Source organism: Pangasianodon hypophthalmus, chromosome 22, assembly GCF_027358585.1.
Source record: "Pangasianodon hypophthalmus isolate fPanHyp1 chromosome 22, fPanHyp1.pri, whole genome shotgun sequence".
In the NCBI taxonomy this organism is placed as follows: Eukaryota; Metazoa; Chordata; class Actinopteri; order Siluriformes; family Pangasiidae; genus Pangasianodon; species Pangasianodon hypophthalmus.
In genome coordinates, this window is record NC_069731.1 from 11,203,689 (window position 1) to 11,228,972 (window position 25,284).

Below are 25,284 nucleotides of genomic sequence, written 5' to 3' on the forward strand. Positions count from 1 at the left end.
CTGTGTTTAACAGAAACGTGGATTAAACCAAACGAGTTTGTAGCATTAAATGAAGCTAGTCCTCCCAGGTACAGTTACATATAACAGCCCCGTCTAACTGGCAAAGGAGAAGGCGTCGCAGTCATCTATAATGATAATCTAGGCATCACACAAAAACCTAGTCATAAATTCAACGCATTTGAAGTTCTTTATACTAACATAACATACGTAGCCACTAAAAATAAGTCTACCCAGGTGATTCCAGTAATTATTATTTACAGACCCCCAGGGCCATATTCGGAATTCCTATGTGAATTTGCGGATTTCATCTCTAACCTGGTTGTTTCTTTAGAAAAAGCATTAATTGTTGGGACTTTAATATTCATTTTGATAATCCAGAAGACCCTCTGAGAACAGCAGTTGTGTCCATTCTTGATTCAGTAGGGGTTAATCAGAATGTAATAGGACCAACTCATAGTGGTGCTCACACTCTTGATTTAATACTAACATTCGGATTAAATATAGAAAATATAGTCTCATTTCCACAGTCTGAAGCTATCTCAGATCATTACCTCATCTCATTTAAAATGTGTCTCAATCATAATATATGCACCTTGCCACGTCACCGTGTCAAACGTACTTGCACGTCAATAACTGCACAGAGTTTTATCAGTAATCTCCCAGATTTATCAACCATGATTGGATCACCATCTGATCCCAAAGAACTTGACCAGGCAACTGTATGCTTAGAATCAACATTCTGCAACTCACTAAATAAGGTAGCTCCACTTAAAAGAAAAATAATTAGGGAGAAAAAGCTAGCACCCTGGTATAGCGATCACACACAAACTTTAAAACAGACCACTCGAAAACTAGAACGTAAATGGCGTCAAACTAACTTGGTAGTATTTCAAATAGCATGGAAGGAGAGCCTTTTGAGCTATAAGAAAGCTCTTAGTGCTGCTAGATCAATGTATCTCTCCACCCTAATTGAAGGTAACAGAAATAATCCTAGATTCTTATTTAATACTGTAGCAAAATTAACTAGGAATAAGACCACAGTAGAAACACGCACACAATCATTATATAGCAGCGATGACTTCATGAATTTTTTCAATGGTAAAATTGAAAATATCAGGCAAGAAATTCAGACTATTAATTTAAAACCGGACAGTTTTATAACTAACCCTGTAGATGATAATATAATAATATCAGATCAACAATTACAATGTTTTACTCCCCTTGAAGAGACTGAACTAATTTCACTAATTTCATCATCAAAATCATCAACCTGTATACTAGATCCTTTACCTACTTGTTTCCTCAAACAGATAATTCCTGAAACAATCAAACCTCTTTTAAAGATAATCAATTCTTCCCTTAGCATTGGCTATGTACCTAAATCTTTTAAATTAGCAGTTATCAAGCCCTTGATTAAAAAACCTGACCTTGACCCCTGTCAGCTTTCTAACTATAGACCAATATCAAACCTCCCCTTTATCTCCAAGGTCCTAGAAAAGGTTTAGCACAGCAGCTATGCTCATACTTACATAGGAATAACATTCATGAAATGTATCAGTCAGGATTTAGGCCTCATCATAGCACAGAGACAGCACTGGTAAAAGTGGTAAATGACTTACTACTGGCCTCTGATCAGGGTTGTGTCTCCTTGCTGGTGCTGCTTGACCTTAGTGCAGCTTTTGATACCATTGATCATGCTATTCTCCTCGATAGACTAGAAAATGTAGTAGGCATTAAGGTAACGGCCCTTTCCTGGCTCAGGTCTTATTTGACTGATCGTTATCAGTTTGTAAATGTAAATGGTTACTTCTCTTCTCATACTAAGGTAAAGTTTGGTGTTCCACAAAGTTCTGTTTTAGGCCTATTGCTCTTTTCTTTATATATTATATATAATACATAAATATATATATTATCCGTAAACATGGTATTAGCTTCCACTGTTACGCTGATGACACACACTTGTATGTTTCAGCAAAGCCAGAGGACAGACACCAGCTTAATAAAGTTGAGGAATGTGTAAAAGACATTAGAAACTGGATGTTTATTAACTTTCTCTTACTTAATTCTGACAAGACAGAAGTACTTGTACTAGGACCACATGCAGTTAGAAGTAAGCTTTCTGATTACATAATAACTCTGGATGGCCTTTCTGTTTCATCATGTGCAGCAGTAAAAGACCTTGGTGTGATTATCAACTCTAGTCTTTCTTTTGAAGCTCATGTAGATAATATCACTAGGATTGCTATCTCAGAAATATTGCTAAAATAAGAAATATATTGTCACTACACGATGCAGAAAAATTAGTTCATGCTTTTGTTACCTCTAGGTTGGATTATTGTAATGCCTTACTGTCTGGATGCTCCAGTAGATTAATCCAGTTAGTCCAGAATGCAGCAGCAAGAGTCCTTATTAGAACCAAAGATATGACCACATCACCCCTATCTTATCCACACTGCATTGGCTCCCAATCAAATTTAGTATTGATTATAAAATACTACTATTGACCTATAAAGCACTAAATGGTCTCGCGCCACAGTACCTGAGCGAACTTTTGGTCTTTTATGATCTGCCACGCCTACTTAGATCAAAAGGTGCAGGCTATTTGTTGGTACCTCGAATAGTGCATGCTACAGCTGGGGGTAGAGCTTTCTTTTACAAAGCCCCACAGTTATGGAACAGCCTTCCACTTAGTGTTCGGGGCTCAGACACAGTCTCAGTGTTTAAGTCTAGGCTGAAAACATATTTGTTTAGTCAAGCCTTTTGTGAATAGTTTTTTCTTAGGTACAAGGGCAGGTCAGGTTTGTCAACGGTGGAGTGGCTGGCTCCCAGTCTCCCAGTGGCTGGCTCCCAGTCTCCCAGTGGCTGGCTGCCTTATGTCCCAGGGTGCCCTCTTGTCTGTGTTCGCTTCTGGCTCTCCCTTTTAGTTATGCTGTCGTAGCTAGTGTTGCCGGAGTCCCTGCTTGCACTCTGCACGCAAAGTACATTGTCCTTAACCATTAGAGGACAAAAGTTTCTGCTCCTCCTCGCTGCTTGACCCATCATGATGCCCTACTTCTGGTTGGAGTTCTCATCGGTTGAGTTTGCTCGCTGCTGCTGGGGGTGGTCCCATATGGACGGCCTGAAGAACCTTTTAGTTTGCTGTGGATAGTGCCACCTGGGGGCTGTGGAGATAGCTTGGGAATCACATATGGGGAGCTGTACTGAAATGGCTTGGGACTGCGATTGCTGTAGTGGCTTTGTGGCTGCGGTTGCCACGAGCACCAGCACCTTCATACTCAGGACTCCATCAGTGGACAGTGGATAGATTTTAACCAACCGGACTTCTTGCAATAACTGTGATGAATTTATTGGTTGCACAATTGCACTATTTGTCCATATAGTACACAATAATAGAAGGGATTTATTTATAATTGCACTATCCGTTGCACCCAGATAAGGATGGGTTCCATTTTGAGCCTGGTTCCTCTCAAGGTTTCTTCCTCATATCATCTCAGGGAGTTTTTCCTTGCCACCGTCACCTCTGGCTTGCTCATTAGGGATAAATTCACAGGGATAAATTCACATATTTACAATATATTTTTTTTCTCTTTGCAGGTGAGGGTCGGGGGTTCGAGATAGCTCAGGGTCGGCTGGGGCCAGGTAGACTGCACCACTGCATGAGGGCAGTTGGACTGGCAGAGCAGGCACTGGAGCTGCTGTGTCAAAGATCTGGTAGCAGAAGCACCTTTGGCAAAAGACTGTACCAACATGTATGTTTCTTTCTATAGGCATTCAAGTTTTTAATACAGAAATGGGACTGCTACTGAATTAATACAACTGGTCACACACTATTATAATAAATTCTTTTATTTAAATAGTGAAGCAGTGTTAGCTTTTACTATTGGCCATAAAGTTATTCTTTATGGATGTCCAGGTGGTTCATATTCATATATTCATCGTTAATAACTGGTCAGGGTTATCCTCGTAAGGGTTGTGATGGATCCAGAGCCTATCCGAGGAACATTCACACACACACCCACACACAAGCTCGTTAACACCTAGGAGCAATTTCGAATAGCTAGTCAACCTACATGCATTTTTTTTGGGAGGTGAGAGGAAACTGGTGCACCCGGGGGAAACCCATGAATACACAGGGAGAACATGAAACCCAAGCTCAGGATTGCATACAATGTATCACAATTCACCCAAAAAAGGAACATTAAAGAAAAAGAATGGCGCTTCTGTTTTGTTTGGCATGAATAAACCTTAAATTCACCTTTAGTCCTTTAGTGCTACACATCATTTTCATTCTCCTGCTTAAATTAATTAACAGTTGTTGACCAAGATCAAGAACAATTGTTGTTGTTGTTGAGGACCAAACTGTATGTTAACACTTTAACATATGGTCACAGAGCTAACAAATGTTCATGTGACAATGTATGCATAGGGCTTGTTTTAAAAATTAATTGTTGGAATTGCCTCTCACTAGTTCGTAACTACTGACCTTGAGCTGAGTGTAATAGCTTTTTCTGTATTTGACCTTTTTTGTTATATTTTTTGTGTATTGCTCCTGCCTCATGTGTAAATGTAGCTTGTGTTTACATTTGGAACGTAGGAGGTGGTGGCTCATTGGATAGCAGAGTGTCGCATTGCTATTGAGCAGGTGCGACTATTGGCTCTCCATGCAGCTTATATACTCGACACACAAGGGAACAAGGCTGCAAGGAAAAAGGTAACACTCACACACTTGTAGTTATGTTCCATTAACTCACTAGCGCAGTCAAAGCTCTTCTGTAAGTTGCTCTGGTTAAGGGTGTCTGCCAAATGCCATAACTGTGAGGTTGAATAAGCTTTGGGAATCCAGTTATGAATATTTGTGAAATTTAGACTAAAATATTTAGTTGTCGTCTTTGTTAACTACACCTAAACTAAATATAACTAAAAATTCATATCTATTTAAAAAAAAAAATACTAAGATTAAAAACAAAATCAAAAATGAATACTAGACCACACTGCTGCCAGTGTAGCCACTAGTTGTCCTGTAACGCAGCTATCTTTAGCTAACTTTAATAGCTTGCCCTACATTGTCCCAACACCTAATTTTGAAAAAATCTAAGACTAAAAATAAAATCCATCATTTTTTGGTCCAGTGAGACTGTGAGTAAATGTTATCTGCAAAAATGATGTTTGGCCATGTTGTCCTGCTTTAATATCTTTATTGTCATTGTACAAAGAAATAGAATAAATTGTAGTTGTAGAGCGTGTGGTTGTGCTAATCTGTTTAATATAATTGTAAAGTAACTGATAATTTGGCTCAGTATCCTGTTATTATCTGTGATAATACACAATAAGCTTAGCAGTAGATACAGATGAAATAAAAAATGTACACATCCTGGTGTGTAAAATTGCAAGTTTTTGTGATGTAAAAAAAAAAAAAATGAAACCAAGATAAATCATGTCAGATCTTTTTCCACCTTTAAAGTAAAATAGCAATCAACAAAATTCAAGTGGAAAAACAAATGTTTTAGTTCAAGTTCAAGTTCAGTTTATTTATATAGCACATATAAAAACAGCCACATGACTGACCAAAGTGCTGTACAGAGGTTCAGAAAAAGAGTAAAATAAAATGAAGAAATCAGCACTACTAAACACAATTAAGACAGGGTCTAGCCCCAATAATACAATGACAAAGAAAATATATTAGTATTCCTAATATATAAGACAAGGGGAGCAGAGTATATACATTTTGAAGACAAAATAATAGGCAAATACCATAATAGAAGATTATTTATAAGCCAAGGAAAACAGATACGTTTTAGGAGAGACTTAAAAGTGGTCAAAGAAGGGGCTAATCTAATGTCTAAAGGCAGGTTATTTCACAACCGCGGCCCAACCACTGAAAAAGCTTGAAAGACCTCTGCATTTGAGTCTGGAAGAAGATTCTGATCGCTAGATCCTAGACTTCTGAAAGGAGTATATGGGTGTAACAAGTCAGATAAGTAAGTGGGGGCTTGATCATGTAATGATTTATATACAAATAAAAGAATATTAAAATTGATTCTGAATTAGATAGGAGCTTACAAAGATTTCATTTCAGGAGAGGAGTACAAAAGAATTTCCAAAACATTGATGAAAGTACCAGATGAAAACTCATCAGGGAGGCTGCAAGAGACATACTGCAACATTAACGGAGCTGCAGGAATATCTGACAAGTACTTGTCACTCCCTGCATGTGACAACAATCTCTTGTATTCTTCACATGTCTGGGCTATGGGGTAGGATGGCTAGACCATTCTTATAAAAACATCCAACCCTAACTACATTGTGCCAAATCCATGTGGCAAAAAATGTCATGATCTGATGATACCAAGATAGAACTTTTTGGACATAATTCTAAAATATGGAAAAAACAAGTCAGCTTATCACCCAAAGAACACCACACCCATGGTGAAGTCTGGTGGTGCCATCATGCTATGGGGCAGCTTCTCTTCAGCTTGGGTGGGGGGCTCCTTTCAGGATGGAGGGAATCATTTATAGGTCTAAATACCTATAATATCTAGCACAAAACTTGCAGGCTTCTGTTAGACAGCTGAAATGAAGAAAACTGTCACTTTCAGGCAACAACCCAAAGCACAAATCCAATTCAACAAAGGAATGGCTTCAGAAGATCAAAGTTTTGGATTGGTCCAGAGCACAGATCTAAATCCTATCAAAAACCTGTGGCATGACATGAAGAGAGTTGTACACAAATCCGGTCACAGTTTGATATACAGTCAGGTCCATAAGTATTTGGACAGTGACACAATTTTCATAATTTTGCCTCTGTACACCACCACAGTGGATTTGAAATGAAGCAATCAAGATCTGATTGAAGTGTGGACTTTCAGCTTTAATTCATGGGGCTTAACAAAAATATTGCAATTAATATAGGAATTAGTGCCATTTTTACATAGTCCCTCCATTTTCACAGGCTCAAAAGTAATTGGACAATTGACTGATAAGCAGTTTTATGGCCAGGTGTGGCCTGTTTCCTTGCTATTTCACGACAAATTAAGGAAATATAAGGTCGGGAGTTGATTCCAAGTGTTGAATTTGCATTTGGTGATTGAAGTGTAGTGTACTATGTAAAAATTGTAGTGTACTATGTAAAAATGGCAGTAATTCCTATATTAATTGCAATATTTTTGTTAAGCCTCTTGAATTAAAGCTGAAAGTCCACACTTCAATCAGATCTTGATTGCTTCATTTCAAATCCATTGTGGTGTACAAAGGCAAAATTACAAAAAATTGTCACTGTCCAAATACTTATGGACCTGACTGTATCTGGAGCATTTTTGCTAAATTGCCAAATCAAATTGCCAAATCAAGATATGCTAAGTTGAGAGACTCTTACCCAAGAAGACTGAGTGCTATATTACAAGCAAAATTGCTTTAATAAAGTATTAGTTTAAGGGTGTGCAACCAGGTTATCAACCAGGGTGTACTGAAATGAAGGGAGTGCTAACCGCAGACACCCTCAATTGGTGTCACTGTGATTGTCGGGGGAGAAAGAGTAATACCACCCCTTCCACACAGAGAGCACAGTCAGTTCTGCTGTCTTGAACTACTGGCCAAGGATGGCTGTGGCATTGTCAAGATTCAAACTCACAATCAGTAGGAGTAACACTTTTTTTGTTGTGCCGTTTGGAAGACCCTGTTGTCCATTTCTATAGATGTGTCATACAGTGCCAGACACCACATAGGCAGGTCTGTTTGAGATACTGAATAACTCAATATGGTTTGAGGTGACTGTCTGTTTCTGACATTGAGTTTGCACTTTGATAAACTGGTAGCTATAGGGGAACTGTTTATGTTTTTTTTTTTTTTTTTTTTTAAATCATATACATTGTACCTCTGACAACTTTTTCATACATATTTGCAGCCAAATGACTGCAACAAGACTGTACCAACAAAGACCACATTAATGTCATCAGTTTTGTGTGTGTATGTGTGTGTTTGTGTGTGTGTTCCTCACATTGTCTCCTGTAGATTGCGATGATAAAGGTAGCAGCTGGCAGGATGGCTTGTAAGGTGGTGGACTGTGCCATTCAGGTACATGGAGGTGCAGGAGTATCTGATGACGTCCCCCTTGCACACATGTGAGTAGGAAGGTCTAAATATCTCTCAGGTGTTTTTGGTGGTATTAATGTTTCTCCAATGGTATACCATGCCATTTGTAATTTACCAGTGTAAAGCAAAATATGAAAAAAGAAAATTGTTAACACATTAATTGTAGTCTCACTTGAAAAATTGACACTCTTGTGATGTCCTCTGTTGGGACAATGTAGGGTAGGGTATTTTAATTAAGTTACCTAAAGCTAGTTGCATTACAGGATAGCTAGTGGCTACACTAGTGGGAGTGCTGTCCAGTTTTCGTTTTGCATTTTGTTTTTAGTTTTAGTATTTTTTTTCCCCCAAAGTAGGTGTGAATATTTAGTTATATTTAGTGTAGATTTAGCTGACAAAGACTGCAGCTAAATATTTAGTCTGATTTTTATAATGATCTTAAAAGGAAATTCTTACATTTTTCTTGTTTTAATTTAATAAATATCCGTTTGTGGCTTCCCACCTTACAGTTATGGCATTTGGCAGACACCATATTAATGCTCATGGTTTTGGAATTAGATGTTAAATCAACGAACACATGAAGTCAGAGTGTTGCACTGTAAAAGTGCACACCCATTTGTTTTTACATGCAAGTAAGTGAAGAGCAAACTGCACAATATTCCATACATCTATTATACCTCCAAAATAACACTGTGTTAAAATAATGCATTTATTTACGCTAGTCACTTCCTCAATAAATGCATCCTCGTACTGTTTCCAAATTTTCCAAATTAATCAAAAAAATCACAAATTTTCCAAATTTTTGCCACACTTAAACACTCCCACATGACTTTTTTGATACTCTCAAAAGATAATAGATAGAGCTAATAACTGTACATATAAAACTGTAAAAGTCTGAAATTGCATGTGAATTTCGACTGTGTCCCTCATTTGCTCTCTGACAAGCATGCACTTGTATCCAAAACCCCATGCCTCATGGTTATCCTGGAAGAGACCACTCTCATCAGAATAGAACTGTTTCATCATAGGATCATGCTGTAGGAAAACGTCCATCAGAATAACATTGTATTCATTTGCAGTGACTCTTTCCAAGTGGAGGAAAGTGAAGCCAAATCACATCCAAATGCAAAATCCCCCCGTAGCATAGCATCAAGTTCTTATGAGAGAATTTTGTCAGGGTAAAGCTAGTTTCATAGATTGTTTGAGTGTAAAATTTGAATAATTTGGCTTCTTTTATCAATCTTGTAGTAAAGTTGTATGCGAATGTTTGCATAAGCCAAACCGAACAAAAAATTTCCACCGCGTTTACAAATTTTTTTAGAAATGCTGTTTTTCTTCATACTTTTTATGTTGATCAACTGTAAAGTGCAAAGCAAGTTCCTGAAAAATTCAAAATTAAGAGACAAATTACAGAAAACTTGAATTAGGTGTGAAGTAAGTGAGGTGACAAGAAAATGGTGTGACATGGTTTTGTTTTTCTTTATTTTTTTCATATTCTTTAATTAATGCCAGTAATATAAAAGGACTGGGTTTCACAAAATTTTCTTGATGGCATTCCTAGTCCCTGACCTAGTAAACTAGCATGATGATGTGTTTTTTATAGAAACTCCAAAGCACTTCTGTAAGTCGCTTTGGATAAGGGTGTTTGCAAGATGCTGTAAATGTACTAAAAGTAAGCAATTTAAAATCGACAGTATATTTCACTTATAAAAGTGCAGTAATCCATGCAAATTATATGATATGAAGCCGATCAATCAAGGTTTACATTAGTTAGTCTTCTTATGCATAAATTTACACACCCTCAGGAGCATGAGTAGAATACAGACATTTTTCTGAAGTGAGGATTTTCAACAGTATCCTACAGAATGAATTACAAATTAATCAGTTCCTGTTCAGCTTATTAAAAGAGGCCCATTGTGTGTTTATTTTATGCAGTTATTTTTGTACATTCTCTATATTGTGTGGAAGAAAATAAATGGTGTGGTTGTGTCAGATGCATAGTTCACATGTGTAAATTATACACTAAGGTTATGTGTTTGTGTAGGTATACATATGCACGAACTCTGCGTTTAGCTGATGGTCCTGACGAGGTTCATCTGTCCTCCATCGCCCTAATGGAGCTCAAGGATCAGCTCCGACGAAGAGCTGCTAAACTCTAAACTAACCGCTACTGAAACCTTTATTTAATCAGTTATGAAATCTTAATTCACTTTAGGCAAATTATATTACTCAGCATAAACCTATTAATTCTTTACTAATATAAGTAATTTATTCATAATTGTCAAGAGCATTATAGTGATGATGATAATGTGGGGTCCAAAAATCTGAGAGCACTAGTGAAAAAGCTTCTATTTTGCATTCTTTTCTAATTTAATACAATTTTCATTACAAATTATATTATTGAAGACAACTTGAGTGAAATGTAGAATCTTTTGAAATATTTACAAGAATTTCAGAGTTTCTTAGTATTTGATATGTCCCCGTTTTGCTTTAATAACAGTATGCACTTGAACTGGCATGGACTTCACAAGTTTGTGCAAAACCTTATGATCCATTTTTGATCAAATCCATTGGCATGTCGACTGAACACATGCTTCAATAGAAGAGATTAGGCATGAGGTAAATCTGACCTTTTGTACAAAGAAGTTAACATGATCAATATCACAACTTGCTTACATTTAAATAGGGAAATAGCAGACTCTTGAATATTAATTATTTAAGATATTGATAATTTACTTTCTTTGTTTGCAATATTTGAACCTTCAGTTTTATTTTCAATTTTAAATAAAAAAAAAAAAATCTCATATTTTCAACGTGGTCTCAGACATTTGGACCCATTTGTGTGTGTGTGTGTGTATGTATATTCACCATCCACTTTATTTAGAAACAACTGTACACCTGCATATTCATGCAGTGATCTAATCAGCCAATCATGTAATAGCAGCACAGTGCATAAACTCAAGCAGATACATGTCAAGAGCTTCAGTTAACATTCAGATCAAACACCAGAATGGAGAAAAAATGTGATCTCTGTGACTTTAACTGTGGCATGGATGTTGGTGCCAGATGGGCTGGTTTGAGTATTTCAGATACTGCTTTCACACACAGCACTCTTTAGAGTTTACATAGAATGATGCAAAAAACAAAAGACATCCTGTGAGGGAAGGGTCTGCAGGCTAAAACACCTTGTTCATGAGAGAGATCAGAGGAGAATGACTGGTTTAGACTGGTTTGAGCTGACAAGAAGTCTAAAATAACCTATTGTGTGTTCTGAGATGCTTTTCTACTCACCACAATTGTAAAGAGTGCTTATTTGGGTTACTATTACTTCCTGGCAGCTCGAACCAATCTGGCCATTTTCCTCCTACCGCTCTTATCAACAAGGCATTTCCACCCACAGAGCTGTTGCTTACTCAATGTTTTTTGTTTTTCACACCACTCTGTGTAAATTCTAGAAACTGTTGTGTGTGAAAATCTCAGGAGATCAGCAGTTTTTGAAATTCTCAAATCAGCCCATCTGGTACCAACAAACATGCCAGAGTTAAAATCACAGAGATCACATTTTGTCCTCATTCTGATGTTTGACGCGAACATTAACTGAAGCTCTTGACCTGTATCTGCATGATTTTATGCATTGTGCGGCTGTGATTGAATGACTGGACACTGAATGACTGAACAACTGTATAAATGAACATGTGTTCCTAAAGTGAGCTTATAGTGTACAGAGTACACAGTGTGTGTATGTGTATATATATACTGTATACACACACACACACCGATCAGCCATAACATTAAAACCACTGACAGGTGAAGTGAATAACATGGATTATCTCGTACAATGGCACCCGTCAAGGGGTGGGATATATTATGCAGCAAGTGAACAGTCAGTTCTTGAAGTTGATGTGTTGGAAGCAGGAAAAATAGGCAAGCGTAAGGATCTGGCAAGGACCAAATTGTAAGGGCTAGACAACTGGGTCAGAGCATCTCCAAAAAGACAGGTCTTGTGGGGTGTTCCCAGTATGCATCGGTTAGTACCTACCAAAAGTGGTTCAAGGAAGGACAACCAGTGAACAGGCGACAGGGTCATGGGTGCCTAAGGCTTGTTGATGCTCATGGGGAACCAAGGCTAGCCCGTCTGTTCCAATCCCACAAAGCTACTGTAGCACAAATTGCTGAAAAAGTTAATGCTGGCTATAATAGAAAGGTGTCATAACACACAGTGCATAGCAGCTTGCTGCAAATGGGGCTGCGTAGCAACAGACCGGTCAGAGTGCCCATGCTGACCCCTGTCCCCTGCTGAAAGTGAGCATCAGAACTGGACCATGGAGCAATGGAAGAAGGTGCCCTGGTCTGATGAATCATGTGTTCTTTTACATCATGTGGATGGCTGGGTGCATGTGCGTCTCTTCCTGGGGAAGAGATGGCACCAGGATGCACTACGGGAAGAAGGCATGTCGGCGGAGGCAGTGTGATGCTCTGAGAAATGTTTTGCTGGGAAACCTTGGGTCCTGGCATTCATGTGGATGCTACTTTGACATGTACCACCTACCTAAACATTGTTACAGACCAAGTACACCCCTTCATAGCAATGGTATTCCCCAATGGCAGTGGCATCATTCAGCAGGATAATGCACCCTGCCACAGTGAAAAAAATTGTTCAGGAATGGTTTAAGGAACATGACAAAGAGTTCAAGGTGTTGACTTGGCCTCCAAGTTCCCCAGATCTCAATCCGATCGAGCATCTGTGGGATGTGCTGGACAAACAAGTCCGATCCATGGAGGCCGCACTTTGCAACTTACAGGACTTAAAGGATCTGCTGCTAAAATCTTGGTACCAGATACCACAGCACACCTTCATAGGTCTTGTTGAGCTTATGCCTCAACGGGTCAGAGCTGTTTCAGTGGCGCAAGGAGGACCTACACAATATTAGGCAGGTGGTTTCAATGATATGGCTGATCAGTGTGTGTATATATAGTATGTAATCCCTCAAAGATTATTCTGTGGTAGCAGAGCTGGTGGAAATTCTTGCAGATTCTGCAACTGTGCAAATGTGATGTACTTATAGAAATAAATATTTAACAGGTCATTTTTAGATTACTGGTTACTCACATAAAACTGTTCTTTGTGCATTTAAGAGTCTCTGGCTGAATTGTTTTAAATATAAAGCTCTCTTCAAATCTATAACTGCATGCTGAATCTCTGGAACACTAAAAAAGCCACTGTTAGACCCTCAAGTAAGATCTTAACCCTTCTGCCTGGACTGTATCCTGCCACACCTGTAGGTCACTTTAGATTAACCTGACTGCCAGATAAATAAGAAATAAATGTAAGTTAAATCTGAAAAGAGAAAAAAAAGAATTCATGAAATGAAAGTACAGTCGGGTCCGGAAGTACTTTATACACCACCACAATGGATTTGAAATAAAACAATCAAGATGTGATTGTTGACTGCCTGAAGTCTGGAGCCCATGGACATCACCAAATTCTGAGTTTCCTCCCTAGAGATGCTTTGCCAGGCCTTCACTGCATCCACCTTCAGTTGCTGCTTGTTTGTGGGTCTTTCTGCCTTCAGTCTTGTCTTCAGTAAGTCAAAAGCATGCTCTATTGGGTTAAGATCAGGCAACTGACTTGGCCATTGAAGAATATTCCATTTCTTTGCCTTCAAAAAGTCTTGAGATGCTTTTGCAGTATGTTTAGGGTCATTATCCACCTGCACTGTGAAGCGGCATCCTATCAGTTTTGTAGCATTTGGCTGAGTGTGAGTAGAGAGTATAGCCCTATACACCTCAGAATTCATCTTGCTACTTCTGTCAGCAGTCACATCGTCAATAAACACCAGTGAGCCCGTTCCATTGGCAGCCATACATGCCCATGCCATAACACTAACTCCACCATGTTTGACACATGATGTGGTATACTTTGGATCATGAACTGTTCCTTTTTTTCACCATTCTTTTCTCTTCCCATCATTCTGGTACAAGTTAATCTTGGTTTCATCAGTCCAAAGAATCTTATTCCAGAACAAGGGAGGCTTTTTTTTTTTAGATGTTTTCTGGCAAAGTCTAATCTGGCTTTCCTGTTCTTGAATGTTACCAGTGGTTTGCACCTTGCTGTAAGCCCTCTGTATTTACGTTTATGAAGGCGTCTCTTGATTGTAGATTTTGACAATGATCCGTCTACCTTCTCCAGAGTATTCTTGACTTCTGTTGATGTTGTGAAGGGGTTTTTCTGCGATCATCCACTTTAGTTGTCTTCCATGGTCTTCCAGGCCTTTCGATGTTGTTGAGCTCACCAGTGCTTTCTTTCTTTTTAAGAACTGTTGATTTGGCCACACATAAGGTTTTTACTATTACTATTTTTACTATCTCTCTTATAGATTTATGTTGTTTTTTCAGCCTAATGATGGCCTCCTTCCCTTGCATTGAGATCTCCTTGGACTTCATATTGGTAGCTCCAGTCGAACAGCTGCCAAATGCCAACTCAGTACCTGATATCAACTACAGACCTTTTATCTGCTTCATCTGTCTTGAAGTAACAAGGGAATGGACCACACCTGGTCAATTAACTTCTTGTCAGTCACTTTGTCCAAATACCTTTGAGCCCCTGAAAATGGAAGTACCTTGCTTAAAATGGTTGTAATTCCTAAATGGTAAATGCCATATTTTTGTGGAACCTCTTAAAATAAAGCTGAAAGTCTACACTTTGATCACATCTTGATTGTTTTATTTCAAATCCATTGTGGTGGTGTATAAAGGCAAAATCACAAAAATTCTGTCATTCTCCAAATACTTCCGGACCTGACTGTATGTGGTACATATAGTCCTCATGGTGGTAGGAATCTGCATTATTTTTTTTCTTTGGGGTTATGTGACAGGTTCTCATGAGGAAAACTGCTTATGTGCAAGAATTGGAGCTTTTATTTAAAAAAAATTAAGGAACAGGTAAAAAATTAATTAATGAAGGTATAGTTGCAGTACTGTTTAGAGACAGCAACACAGTACATGCCACTTGCATTATTGCATAAAAATAGAATTAAAGATGGCTTAGCTTGCCAGTTTTTTTAATGAGTAAATTTGTGATATGATTATTTTCAGTATTTTATGTATGTGTTTTTTTGTATTAATTTGGTAAGCAACAAATGTCCCCACAAGAATAAATGTATCTGACATTTTTGATTTTGTGGGGACATTTTATTGCCACAAAACCTGCATGTTTTATTTAATATGAATGAATTTAGCTAGTCTCAAAGCAAATTTTCTTTTTCACAAAAAGAAGAACATTTTATTTAAAAACAAAAAGAGACAAACATTTCCTTTTGGTAACACAGGTTAGGATTATGTGTTATTGTAGAATTATTTCCTCTGAATAATATGCATCAATGAAAATACTCCACAAAAAAGTAAAAACTGTATGTGTGTGAGAGAGATTGAGTCCGTGGGACAGTACATTTGTGTGCCCAAATTTTAAGTGATGCCGTGTGTAGCTGGAGAACCGTTTAAACTCTGAGTAGTTCTTTCCTTATTTATCATGTCTGATTTGGCAAATCTCTCTCTCTCTCTCTCTCTCTCTCTCCCTCTCTCTCTCTCTCACTAAATTGCTTTGTCTTAAGTCTAAATATTATTAAATTAAATGATCAAATAACACATGACTGAACACCAAATGACTGACAACTTTAATACATCATCTCTCACTGTTTGAAGTTTGATATAATGAATGTTTAATCAGCAGTAACTTTAATCAGAAACTGACACCAGACCAGAAAATATTCTTGAAAAGTACTCTGTATAGACTTGTATAATTTAGTATATTAGAAGAACAAAGAATCTTTTTTATAAAGGTTTAATAAAATTGAATAAAAAAAAAAAACACTTTCAGTTAAATATACAGGACTATAATTGCTTTAAGCTGGGTATTTGATTGCTACAGCCCGACATTGTGGAGGTTTGAGTTGCGCTTATTAATATGTTCTACACAAAAATATCTTCTGCATTTGCAGATCAACAGGCCCAAATTCTGCAAAAAAAAAAACTTACGCACTATAAAATAGTAAATGAGTACTTGATCTCTTCCAGTGTCCTATAAATGCTGAGCTTTTTTTTTCCCTGTATGAATGTTTGTGTTTTCTTGTATTTTACCATTTGATCAGTGGATCGCTGATATTTTCCAAACAATATACACAGTAATACCTTAAGGATGACAGTGAAGTAGTCCAATTTAGACATTTGCCTAGGACAAAACCTTAAAAATTTGACAACAATAAACCTTATAGAAGCCAGATTACGGACAGTGATAGGAGTTACTGTGATGATAATCAAAAACTGACTTTTAAATAACATCACAACTATTTTTACCTTGAAGCATAAAAAACCTTCAAGAAACACCTTAAATGACAGCATGTAAGTGAACAGATGGACTAAATATAGATGACCTTAATATGTGCATCGCTGTATTTGCTTTTGGATTGTTTTTGACTTTTTCACTACAAATGTCCCACTTCATGAGCAGACTGCAGCTTTTGTGTTCTTCTTCTTCCTGGTTGCACTTCTCCTGGGCCTCTGCTTCACTGTCTAAAACAGTAATATTCAGGTTCAGTTGTGTAGTCATTTCTGTTTCTACATTTTTACTGCAAGTGTGTATGTGTGTGCAGTAAAGAGATGCAGTTAAAGCAGGAACTTATTCAAACACATGCTGTTGCTCCCTTTTCTGGTTAGAGTTAGGTTTCAGATGAATCTTATGTATGCTTTTGTTATAACTAGGGTTATGTTTATGGTTATATGTCTAACTGTAGAATTAAACAGATTCTTTTACACCACCATTTAAGTTCCTGATTGGTCTCTTAAGTATTGTGGAATGTATGTATGTATATAGGATGTATTTGGGTGTGCAATGAATACAGTGTTGCATCTACCATTGTAGAAGGTATGGCCGGATCAGCAGCAGCATCTCCAGCATGCCTTCGAGCTCTCACTACCTGTAAGAAAAATATCCAAAAATACATTTGCCAAGTCAAAATTTATATTTGCCATGCTGAAAGCGATATGCTTTGTATTTTTTTAATTAACCTCATTAAACTGAAATAAAATATGAAATTATGCTGAACAACCTCATTTGTTTACCATAGCAAACACATTTCTGCTACCACATAAGATATCAGCTCTATAATCTCTGTAGGACAGTGATAAATCCACATCTGAGATACATCATCCCAGCCAAAAGAGAGCACCCTCAGCTAAATAGCTAAATACTAACTACTGATCATGCACACATTTTCCATTTCCAGTAGTGATTATCTTGTTATATAAACCCCTCTCACACTCATGTTATCATTGCCATGTTAAGCCATACCCCATAAAGTGTGAGCGTTTTCTTGTGTCTCGTGTATTTCCTGTCACTGTATTTTGGATTTCTGCTTATGTTTTGATGAAAGTTCTCAGTGTTTGGACTAAGCACATTTGAAAAAAAAAAACTGCAACTGGATCCAATTTGAATTTAGGTTTTTGTCACAGATCTCTTGATGAGAATATGGTACCTACTGATTAATTAATGGTTAGGGTAAAAGGTAAAGATTAGGATCATAACTGGGGCCATTGTCATAGATACGTACTGGCAGAGGACTCATAGGGTTGTGACTGAGCAGTGAATAACTGCCCACTCGTGACCTAGGAGGCAATGGTCTCTTCTTATTGCTGTTCAGATGACGCCGTGATCTGTCAGCCTGAAACAGTAAAACACAGTATAATAGATATTCATCTTTTTTATTTCAAGTGCATACACAAACATAAATACACACCTGAATTAGAGTGTTGGGGCTGCCCTTGGCTGTAAAGGCTCCTGGTAGGTTTGCTTGGCTCTGGTGAGCTCCCCTCTCATGGTCTGGGTTTGTGTGCCTCAAAACCCTTGACTGAAATAGATACAGGTTACTTGTATCTCTTGGTTACATTTTAGCTTTTGTTCATTGAAACCATGCAAATATTGTATAAACTAGGTAGAGCCATATCTCATCATCCTCACACAATTTTACCAATATACATGACTCATAGTCCAAAATTTTTGCTCATGATTATGTTGATTTGGTGTAACTATGCCAAAGTAGTTATTATATAGTGTAGTCATCCACTCAAATCAAATAACAGTAGCGTTAGTTTTAATAAATGTACCATAAACCAGTAGGTATAGCTCTAAATGTGCTAAAAGTCAATATAGTTATTCAATGTATTGAATCTAATATGGTTATAAAATCTTTGTTTAAAAAGCTTATCTAAATCAAATAGGCTCTTAAATATTTTTAAATTTAACATTCAAGGATGGTACATGTCTTTTTCCTAATACCCTCCCCCCACAATCCCCCATCCCCCATTAAACAAAAAAGTTAATTTTGTATAATTTTTTTCCTGAAATTTACAGCAAACAAAAATGTGTATGCTTCATTACCATCATTAAACTGAAGTGAAAAAAGATTAAGACACACACACACACACACACACACATTATTACATCCCCATATATAGAAACGCCTAATCCTTAGAATAATGTTGGATAGAAGCAGCTATTAAATGTAATAAATCTATCTTGATCAGATTAAGCACTAAGAAATGCTGCACTTTGGTGATTATCATACATAACTTCATAAAATATGCCATGCCGTCTAACAGGTATCAAACATTAGATACACCATTTACCCATACAGAAAGTCAACTTCATAGTATGTTCAGACATCAGTTTGGTTTTCACTTAAGGGTTCTACTGTCTCTTACTCCTGTCTAAAAAACAGGAGTGGTGAGTCGACTATGACATTATGCTGACTGGAAACTTTAACAGACCACTTACTGATGGAAATGCCAAGGAAAGTTGGAACCATTCTGTTGTATTCATGGTTTTTCTGGTCACCTAGGCTGGTAGAGCCTCAGACACTGCAGGACGGCAAGATGAGAGACCCCCCCCCACCTCGACTCTATCTTTGTCTTCACTACTCCTTTTAATTTTTATATGTTTTCCTGATACCTCAAGCTTTTTATGGTCTGCTCTGTCCTGACCACAAGCTCCGCCTTGACCACTGTGATGCACTTTTGCCAGAAAGAAATAGTTGTGGTCAGTTCAATTTAGTTGAACTTTATTGGCTTACACACCAAAAAAGCAATATTGCTAATGCATTTCAAACATTCTCTATAATAGGTTTTGATGTCTCCTAATAGAAATAAACAGTACACAGAACATTTTGATGAATTTATATGCATTCTAAGAAATTCCTGTCTCTTTAATGATACTGTATCCTCAATATGTGGGAATATTTTACATAGCTTACAGCCAAAGCTGTGATATTCCTAAGAATATTTTTTATTTAATTTGTTATTGCATGCAAAACTGCTTACCATATATGACTATTCCAAATGGTATGCATGGTTCAACTGTATTTGTAAGGTATTTCTCTTTAGATAAAATTTTATAAGTATATATTTACAAATACCACTTTTTATAGCCAAAATATTAGGGTTTTACTGTTTTCCCACTGGTTATATGAACTGTCTAAGAATTTTAAACCTTCATTTTTTTTGGTCACAGAATCCCACTGTGGCTTTCGGTGGCTTTTTTTTTTTTTTTTTTTAAACTCTATTTTCTACTTACTGCTACCTACAATTGATTTAGGTATAAGAACGAGAGTATACCTAGTTTTTACCATATTTTGGAGTTACAGAAGTCTAGTAATAAAGATTATAGAATACAGAATGACATGAAACCATTTTACTAATACTTTATACCATCCAAAGTTGGATGAGTGTAGATGAGATTGAAATCTCAAAATGCAAAAAAAAAGCCCTTACCTTTACCCTTTCGACCTGGCCACTGTCACAATCCATGCCCCCATCTGCACAGTCTAGAGCGTATGTTAGCAGGTAGCCCTGCATACACAGCAGGAAAACCCACAACAGTGTGTTCATTGCTATAAGAGAGTGTGTTTGTGAGAAAGAATGAGTATGGAAGACTGTCAGCTTGGCAGTTTTCTTCCTGCGTTTTATACTCCCAGCTCTAATGGAGACCAGATGGGAGACGAGGAGGAGAGGCAAAGCAGAATAAACACACACACACACACACACACACACAGCTCTGACCTCAGGTATTCCCTTACACAACATATAGCATAAAGACGTGACCAGAATGTCAGACACGCTTTTTATTTTATGGTGCAGACACAAATTGAAGAAACTGGCCCAGTCAAACAGGGTTTTGGTTGAGAGCAAAACAGTGATTACAGCTTGTATATTCTTCATGTCCTCCCCAGAGAATGTAAAAGGCTGGCAGAAAGATTTGTAGGGATTTGGAGAAGTGCTCCTCACCAGCTGCATGCTCTAGCCACATAATAGTCACATTCCAGGCTTGTGGGGACTTTGCAGTATTTTCTTTGAAGTGGACTGTGCTATTATTTGAGGGCGTGTAGGAGGATGAGTTCCAAACGATTACCCAGACAGACACATTGCAAAGGTTCAGGCAGCTGTGACATTTGGAGTCAGGAATAAAACACACACTTACAAAGAGGTAGCTGGGAGTTTATTTGTCCTTCCTAGCTGGCACTTTGGCTGGCACATGCCATGTATTCACATTTAGTGCCGAATGTATGTTTTAATTCTTGCTGCCAGATGACAGACGTAGCAGCTGCAAAAACCTTCCACCTTAGTGTCAAAGACATCTGAGTAATGTGTGCATGTCTCACTCTCTCTTACTCACACGCTCATTTTCATTTCACTTAGAGTTGGAATATGTTACAAAGACTCATTGTCTCATTGATTCTCAGCCCAAGGGGAATTGGTGAACACAGCATGAGCTGTAATACTGATGAGTTTAAGAAGACGGTTCATTACTCATAAGAGTGGGTCTTGCACTTGCATAAAACCGTTAATCTAAACAGGTCCACTCAGCATTTTCTACCCTGACTTCAGGCTCATGAAGAAATGCTGACTTTGTGAGACTGAATGTACATTTCACCTTTGCTTAAATCTGCCCCAGCACAGCATTTTTAAAAACTAAATTAAAAAAAAATTGTACTTATTTAATTTAATTATTACTTTTTTTTAAATTAAAGAAGTAATTTTTGATTAATGACCAAATATTGTCATTCATTGTAGTCAGAATTGACGATCCACACTGAACAAATCTGTCTGTTATAAACTTGGTGGCATTACCTTAGGCTGGAATTATTGCAGTAGAATTGAAAGGCATGGCTTTATATCGTTCATGCAGGGGAAGAAGAAAATAAATCCACCAATGCCACATATCCTCATTTATTTAACTTGCTGGTGTGTTTTGTCCTTGTTTGGTTTAATTGTATCATTGTCCACAAAATAGCAGGTTATGTATTGTCTTAGTTATTTATTGTCACTGTGCATTTCTTTGAATAAATGTATTTGCTTAGAAACTAAAATCCCTGTTACTTTTAGGCAGTTGTTGTTTCCAGATCAGTTCAAGCTGATGGAATTGCTGACTCCCAAACCCTGATTCCTGATGACCAGGCACTGTTTGTCAGTATCTACAGTTAGACTCCTGGGGGTTCCATTTATTTTGACTATCTAATTAGAACACCACTTCCTGTTCTGCAGTGTGAAATCATTGCATGACTCCCAGGCTTGCTTGCAGACCCAAAATCATTTTGTTAAGATCCATAGCATATTGCATTCAAATGATACTCAGTTAAATGCCTTCATGGTGTTTTTTTTTTTTTTTGCCTTCCTTTGATAGACCCAGCTTCACCACATTTGGTTCTCGGGTCATTGTCTGCCTTACCAACAGCATAGACACATCAACTTCATGCACCACAGAGCCAATTCACTGATCCACATCCCAGTCATGGAACATATCATAGCCTGTGGGTGAGTCTTTGTCTGTACTACTGCTGTAAATGTACGGAGATAATTTTATATATATTATAAAATTGTGATTAATATGTTACTGTGCAAAAGTCTTAGGCACCCTATTTTTTTAGTACAAACTTTGTTATAGATTTTTATTTTAAGACTTCTACATTATTGATTCAGTACAAAAACATTTTAGATTTCCAAACATTAGTTTTCCAGCACAAAATTAAATGTTACAGAAAAATGTTTGTATGTCAGTAAAGAAAGCAGCGTATTACATATGAGACCACTTTTCAGACAAAAAAAAAACATAACAAAGGCTGCTGGGTTTTCCTGCAAAAATAAGAAGCAAGTGTAACAAAGTCTCCAGAAGAACTGTGGCTGGTTCTGCAAGATGCTCAGTAAAACTTACAGCTAATTTCCTTATAAAACTGAACAAATTGTACCCGAGACTACTATTTTTTTTTAAAGCGAAAGATTGTCACACTTTGTTTCATTTGTTACTGTTTACTGCTCGTTATAGTATTTTTTTGTGAAACATTTAATTTCATTATTTTGAAGGCATCTTTGCTCTACAGCATTTCTCTGCATGTGCCTAAGACTGTGTGTGTATATATATATATATATATATATATATATATATATATATATATATATATATATATGTATATATAATACTTTTTAAAAGATTAATTCTGATTCACACTCTCATTTTGTTTTCATTTTTTTCTGTTTGTGGATTTTGCTGACGCAGGTTTTTTTTTCTCCTGGAATCACTCTCCTGTTTCTGGAATCTTTTTTTTCCCTTCTGCAATTGTATTCGTTTCTGACTTTTGGCACTTTTTTTTTTTACTGGCAGTGGGCGTTCACCTTAAATCTCTGTTGGTCAACTGACTGATTTTTTTAGTAGGATGGGCTCTGAAAGTAATACCCACATAAAGGTGGACCAGCCTCTGACATGGAGAAACGAATGGATCCAAGTGCTCAGCAGTAGGTAAACTGTATTGTAGTTGCATTAAAAAGCTGAGAGAACATATGGGTAGCTACTGAATTGTCTGTAAATGCACTCACATACATTACTTTATCATATATTTCTTTATCATAAGTGTCTTTATTCCATTCAAGTAGCAGTTTAAAAAGATAACTATGTGACAAGGCTGAAGCTGGCTTCTTATTCACTAGTTTCTTATTCTGATTTTTTATTTCCACTTTCTGCCTAATTCCGATACCATTATCTCTTCATTAGGAAAATATCTCAAAAATCTGATTTCTGCATGAATTTTTAAAATATTGGATTGTGAACTTGGCATTTGAGACCATTTCATATAAAAATAAAAGTAAATTATTATTATAATAATGAGATAATGGTGTAGGAATTAGGCTGAAAGTGCAATTTGTCTCTATATGATATTCTCGAATGCCATGTTCACAGGCATATTATTTTTAAAAGATCTATGGTTAAATTTCTTCATACTGAGAATTTCTACAATATATTACACTTATTTTCATATGAAATTGTCAGATTTTTGGTATGTTTTGAAAATGAGGAAATAATGGTGTAGGACATTGTATTTGATTCATATCATAAGACATGGACCTTTCAAGGAATGAAAAATTCAGATAAGAAGCCAACTTCAGCCTCCTCACCTAGGTAATGTTAGCTGTTTAAACTGCTACTCCAGATGCTGCTGCAGACCACCAGATCTCCTGTGTCCCCTGCCACTGTTCCACCCTGACACTCACAAGATGGCCTCCACTGATGATCCGGAGGTCTTCTTGGTGCTTTTCGAGCATGCAGCAGCTGTGCGGAAATGGCCGAAGGAGGAATGGTCCCTCTGACTCCGAACCTCTTGCTATCCGGGGAAGCCCAGCTTGCCGTCCAGCAGATGCTGTCACAGACACAGCTGCACAACAGCTGAAAGACTCCTGTTGCTAGTGGTTGATGCCAGAGGAGCAGGAAGTGAAACAGATCATCGAGGTGGTGGTACTGGAGCAATTCATCACTTGACTCCCAACAGGACCAGTGGAGTGGGTCCAGTGCCACTGGCCTGCGTCCCTGGAAGAAGCCGTTAAGATGGTGGAGGATCACTTGGTGGCAGTCCCTGGTCCAGGCACCTCTCTCTTCCCTCCCTCTCTCTCTTCTGCCCCAGTCCAAGCTCCCCAGAACCGAGGTGCAGGAGGCCCAGAAAATGCAACCCCCTGATCCCCCCCCCCCGAACCTGGTTTAGTCGCCACTTTTCCTCCCCTCTTTTCCTCCTTCTCTGATGTCTCCCCCAGCCCCCTCTCTCTCCACACAGGTGGAACCTCCACCCAGCAGGTTTGCCAGCGTGGCGGGGAAGCCGGGCATTTCCAGGATCAGCATTCCCTCATGGAAGCGGGAAGACTGATCCGGATCCTTCACGTGCCGCAGGCATCACCTGATCAAGCAGGAACATACTGCGTGTAACATACACCATTCATCAAAGCCTGATTCAATGTGGGGCATTGGGAAATGCACAATTGGTGAATGTGAGGTGTGTGCATGGGGAGTATCCACTGGTGCCAGTCATTATTAAATTCTGGGGGCAAAAGCATAAAGTGGATGCAGTGGTTAGTCCTCTCCTCACCCATCCACTAATACTTGGGACAAATTGGCCAGAATTTCAGGCATTAGTAAAAGAAATGTTTGTGAATGGGTCCTGCAGTAGCAAGCCAGTGTGTGGAATGTGAGCAGCATTGGCTGGGGAGGAGGTGCCAGGACCATCGACATCAGCTCTGCATCGGGGGATGCGTGAGTGACAGTTCTGTGGGTGGAAATGCCTCGGGGGATACGGAGGGTGGGGAGGGCTCCTCCAGAGATTCCCCTGGGGGATTTCCTCTTGAAGCACTGCTAGAATTCCGCCTGCCTCTCGAGTCTTCCTCCTCAGAAACACCAGATTCTACAATACGATTGGCACCTCTTGGAACAAGTTACAGTATCTTAGCCAGTCCACCTACTGGCATGTTTTTGGAAGGTGGGAGGAAACCAGAGAACACAGAGGAAACCCACACAAACAAAAGAGTTGAACAAAAATAGCAATAATCTATTATTTGAATTAACAAATAATAATTAACATGAGCTTGAGAATATTATACTAAAATATCAAAAAAAGAGACTGCCTTTAAACTGTAAGAAAACAAGGAATCAGAGTGCCCATTATTAGTGATATTACACTCACTGTCCACTTTATTAGGAATACCTGTACACATGCTCATTCACTGAGGTGTCTAATCAGCCAATCATGTGGCTGCAGTGTAATGCAAAAGTCATGCAGATACAGGTCAAGAGCTTTGGTAATATTCTCACATCAAACATCAGAACGAAGAATAAGTGTG

At 37.9% G+C, this 25,284-nt stretch overlaps 2 protein-coding genes across 3 annotated transcripts in view; one reads left to right on the forward strand and one right to left on the reverse strand.

Moving 5' to 3' along the window:
• The window catches only part of acad11 (acyl-CoA dehydrogenase family, member 11), a 107,883-nt gene extending 85,925 nt beyond the window's left edge, over window positions 1–21,958 (forward strand). The window contains exons 18-21 of one of the 2 annotated variants that reach the window (XM_026938041.3): window positions 3,595–3,749; window positions 4,595–4,711; window positions 8,008–8,117; window positions 21,815–21,958. In XM_026938041.3, the coding sequence (XP_026793842.1) occupies window positions 3,595–3,749; window positions 4,595–4,711; window positions 8,008–8,117; window positions 21,815–21,908 (476 nt within the window). In that variant the 3' untranslated portion in view covers window positions 21,909–21,958. Of the gene's footprint in view, window positions 1–3,594; window positions 3,750–4,594; window positions 4,712–8,007; window positions 8,118–10,129; window positions 13,216–21,814 lie in introns of those variants that run through there. The other variant, XM_026938040.3, reaches the window with a different exon arrangement.
• si:dkey-12l12.1 (uncharacterized) lies at window positions 15,736–20,104 on the reverse strand. Its single transcript, XM_034298149.2, has 5 exons — window positions 19,906–20,104; window positions 17,877–17,987; window positions 17,691–17,801; window positions 16,995–17,057; window positions 15,736–16,653 (listed from the first exon to the last, which is right to left on the reverse strand). Exons 1-5 carry the CDS (start codon window positions 20,020–20,022, stop codon window positions 16,582–16,584), a joined length of 474 nt encoding a protein of 157 aa, XP_034154040.1. The 5' UTR covers window positions 20,023–20,104; the 3' UTR covers window positions 15,736–16,581.
• Window positions 21,959–25,284: the final 3,326 nt, after the last annotated feature.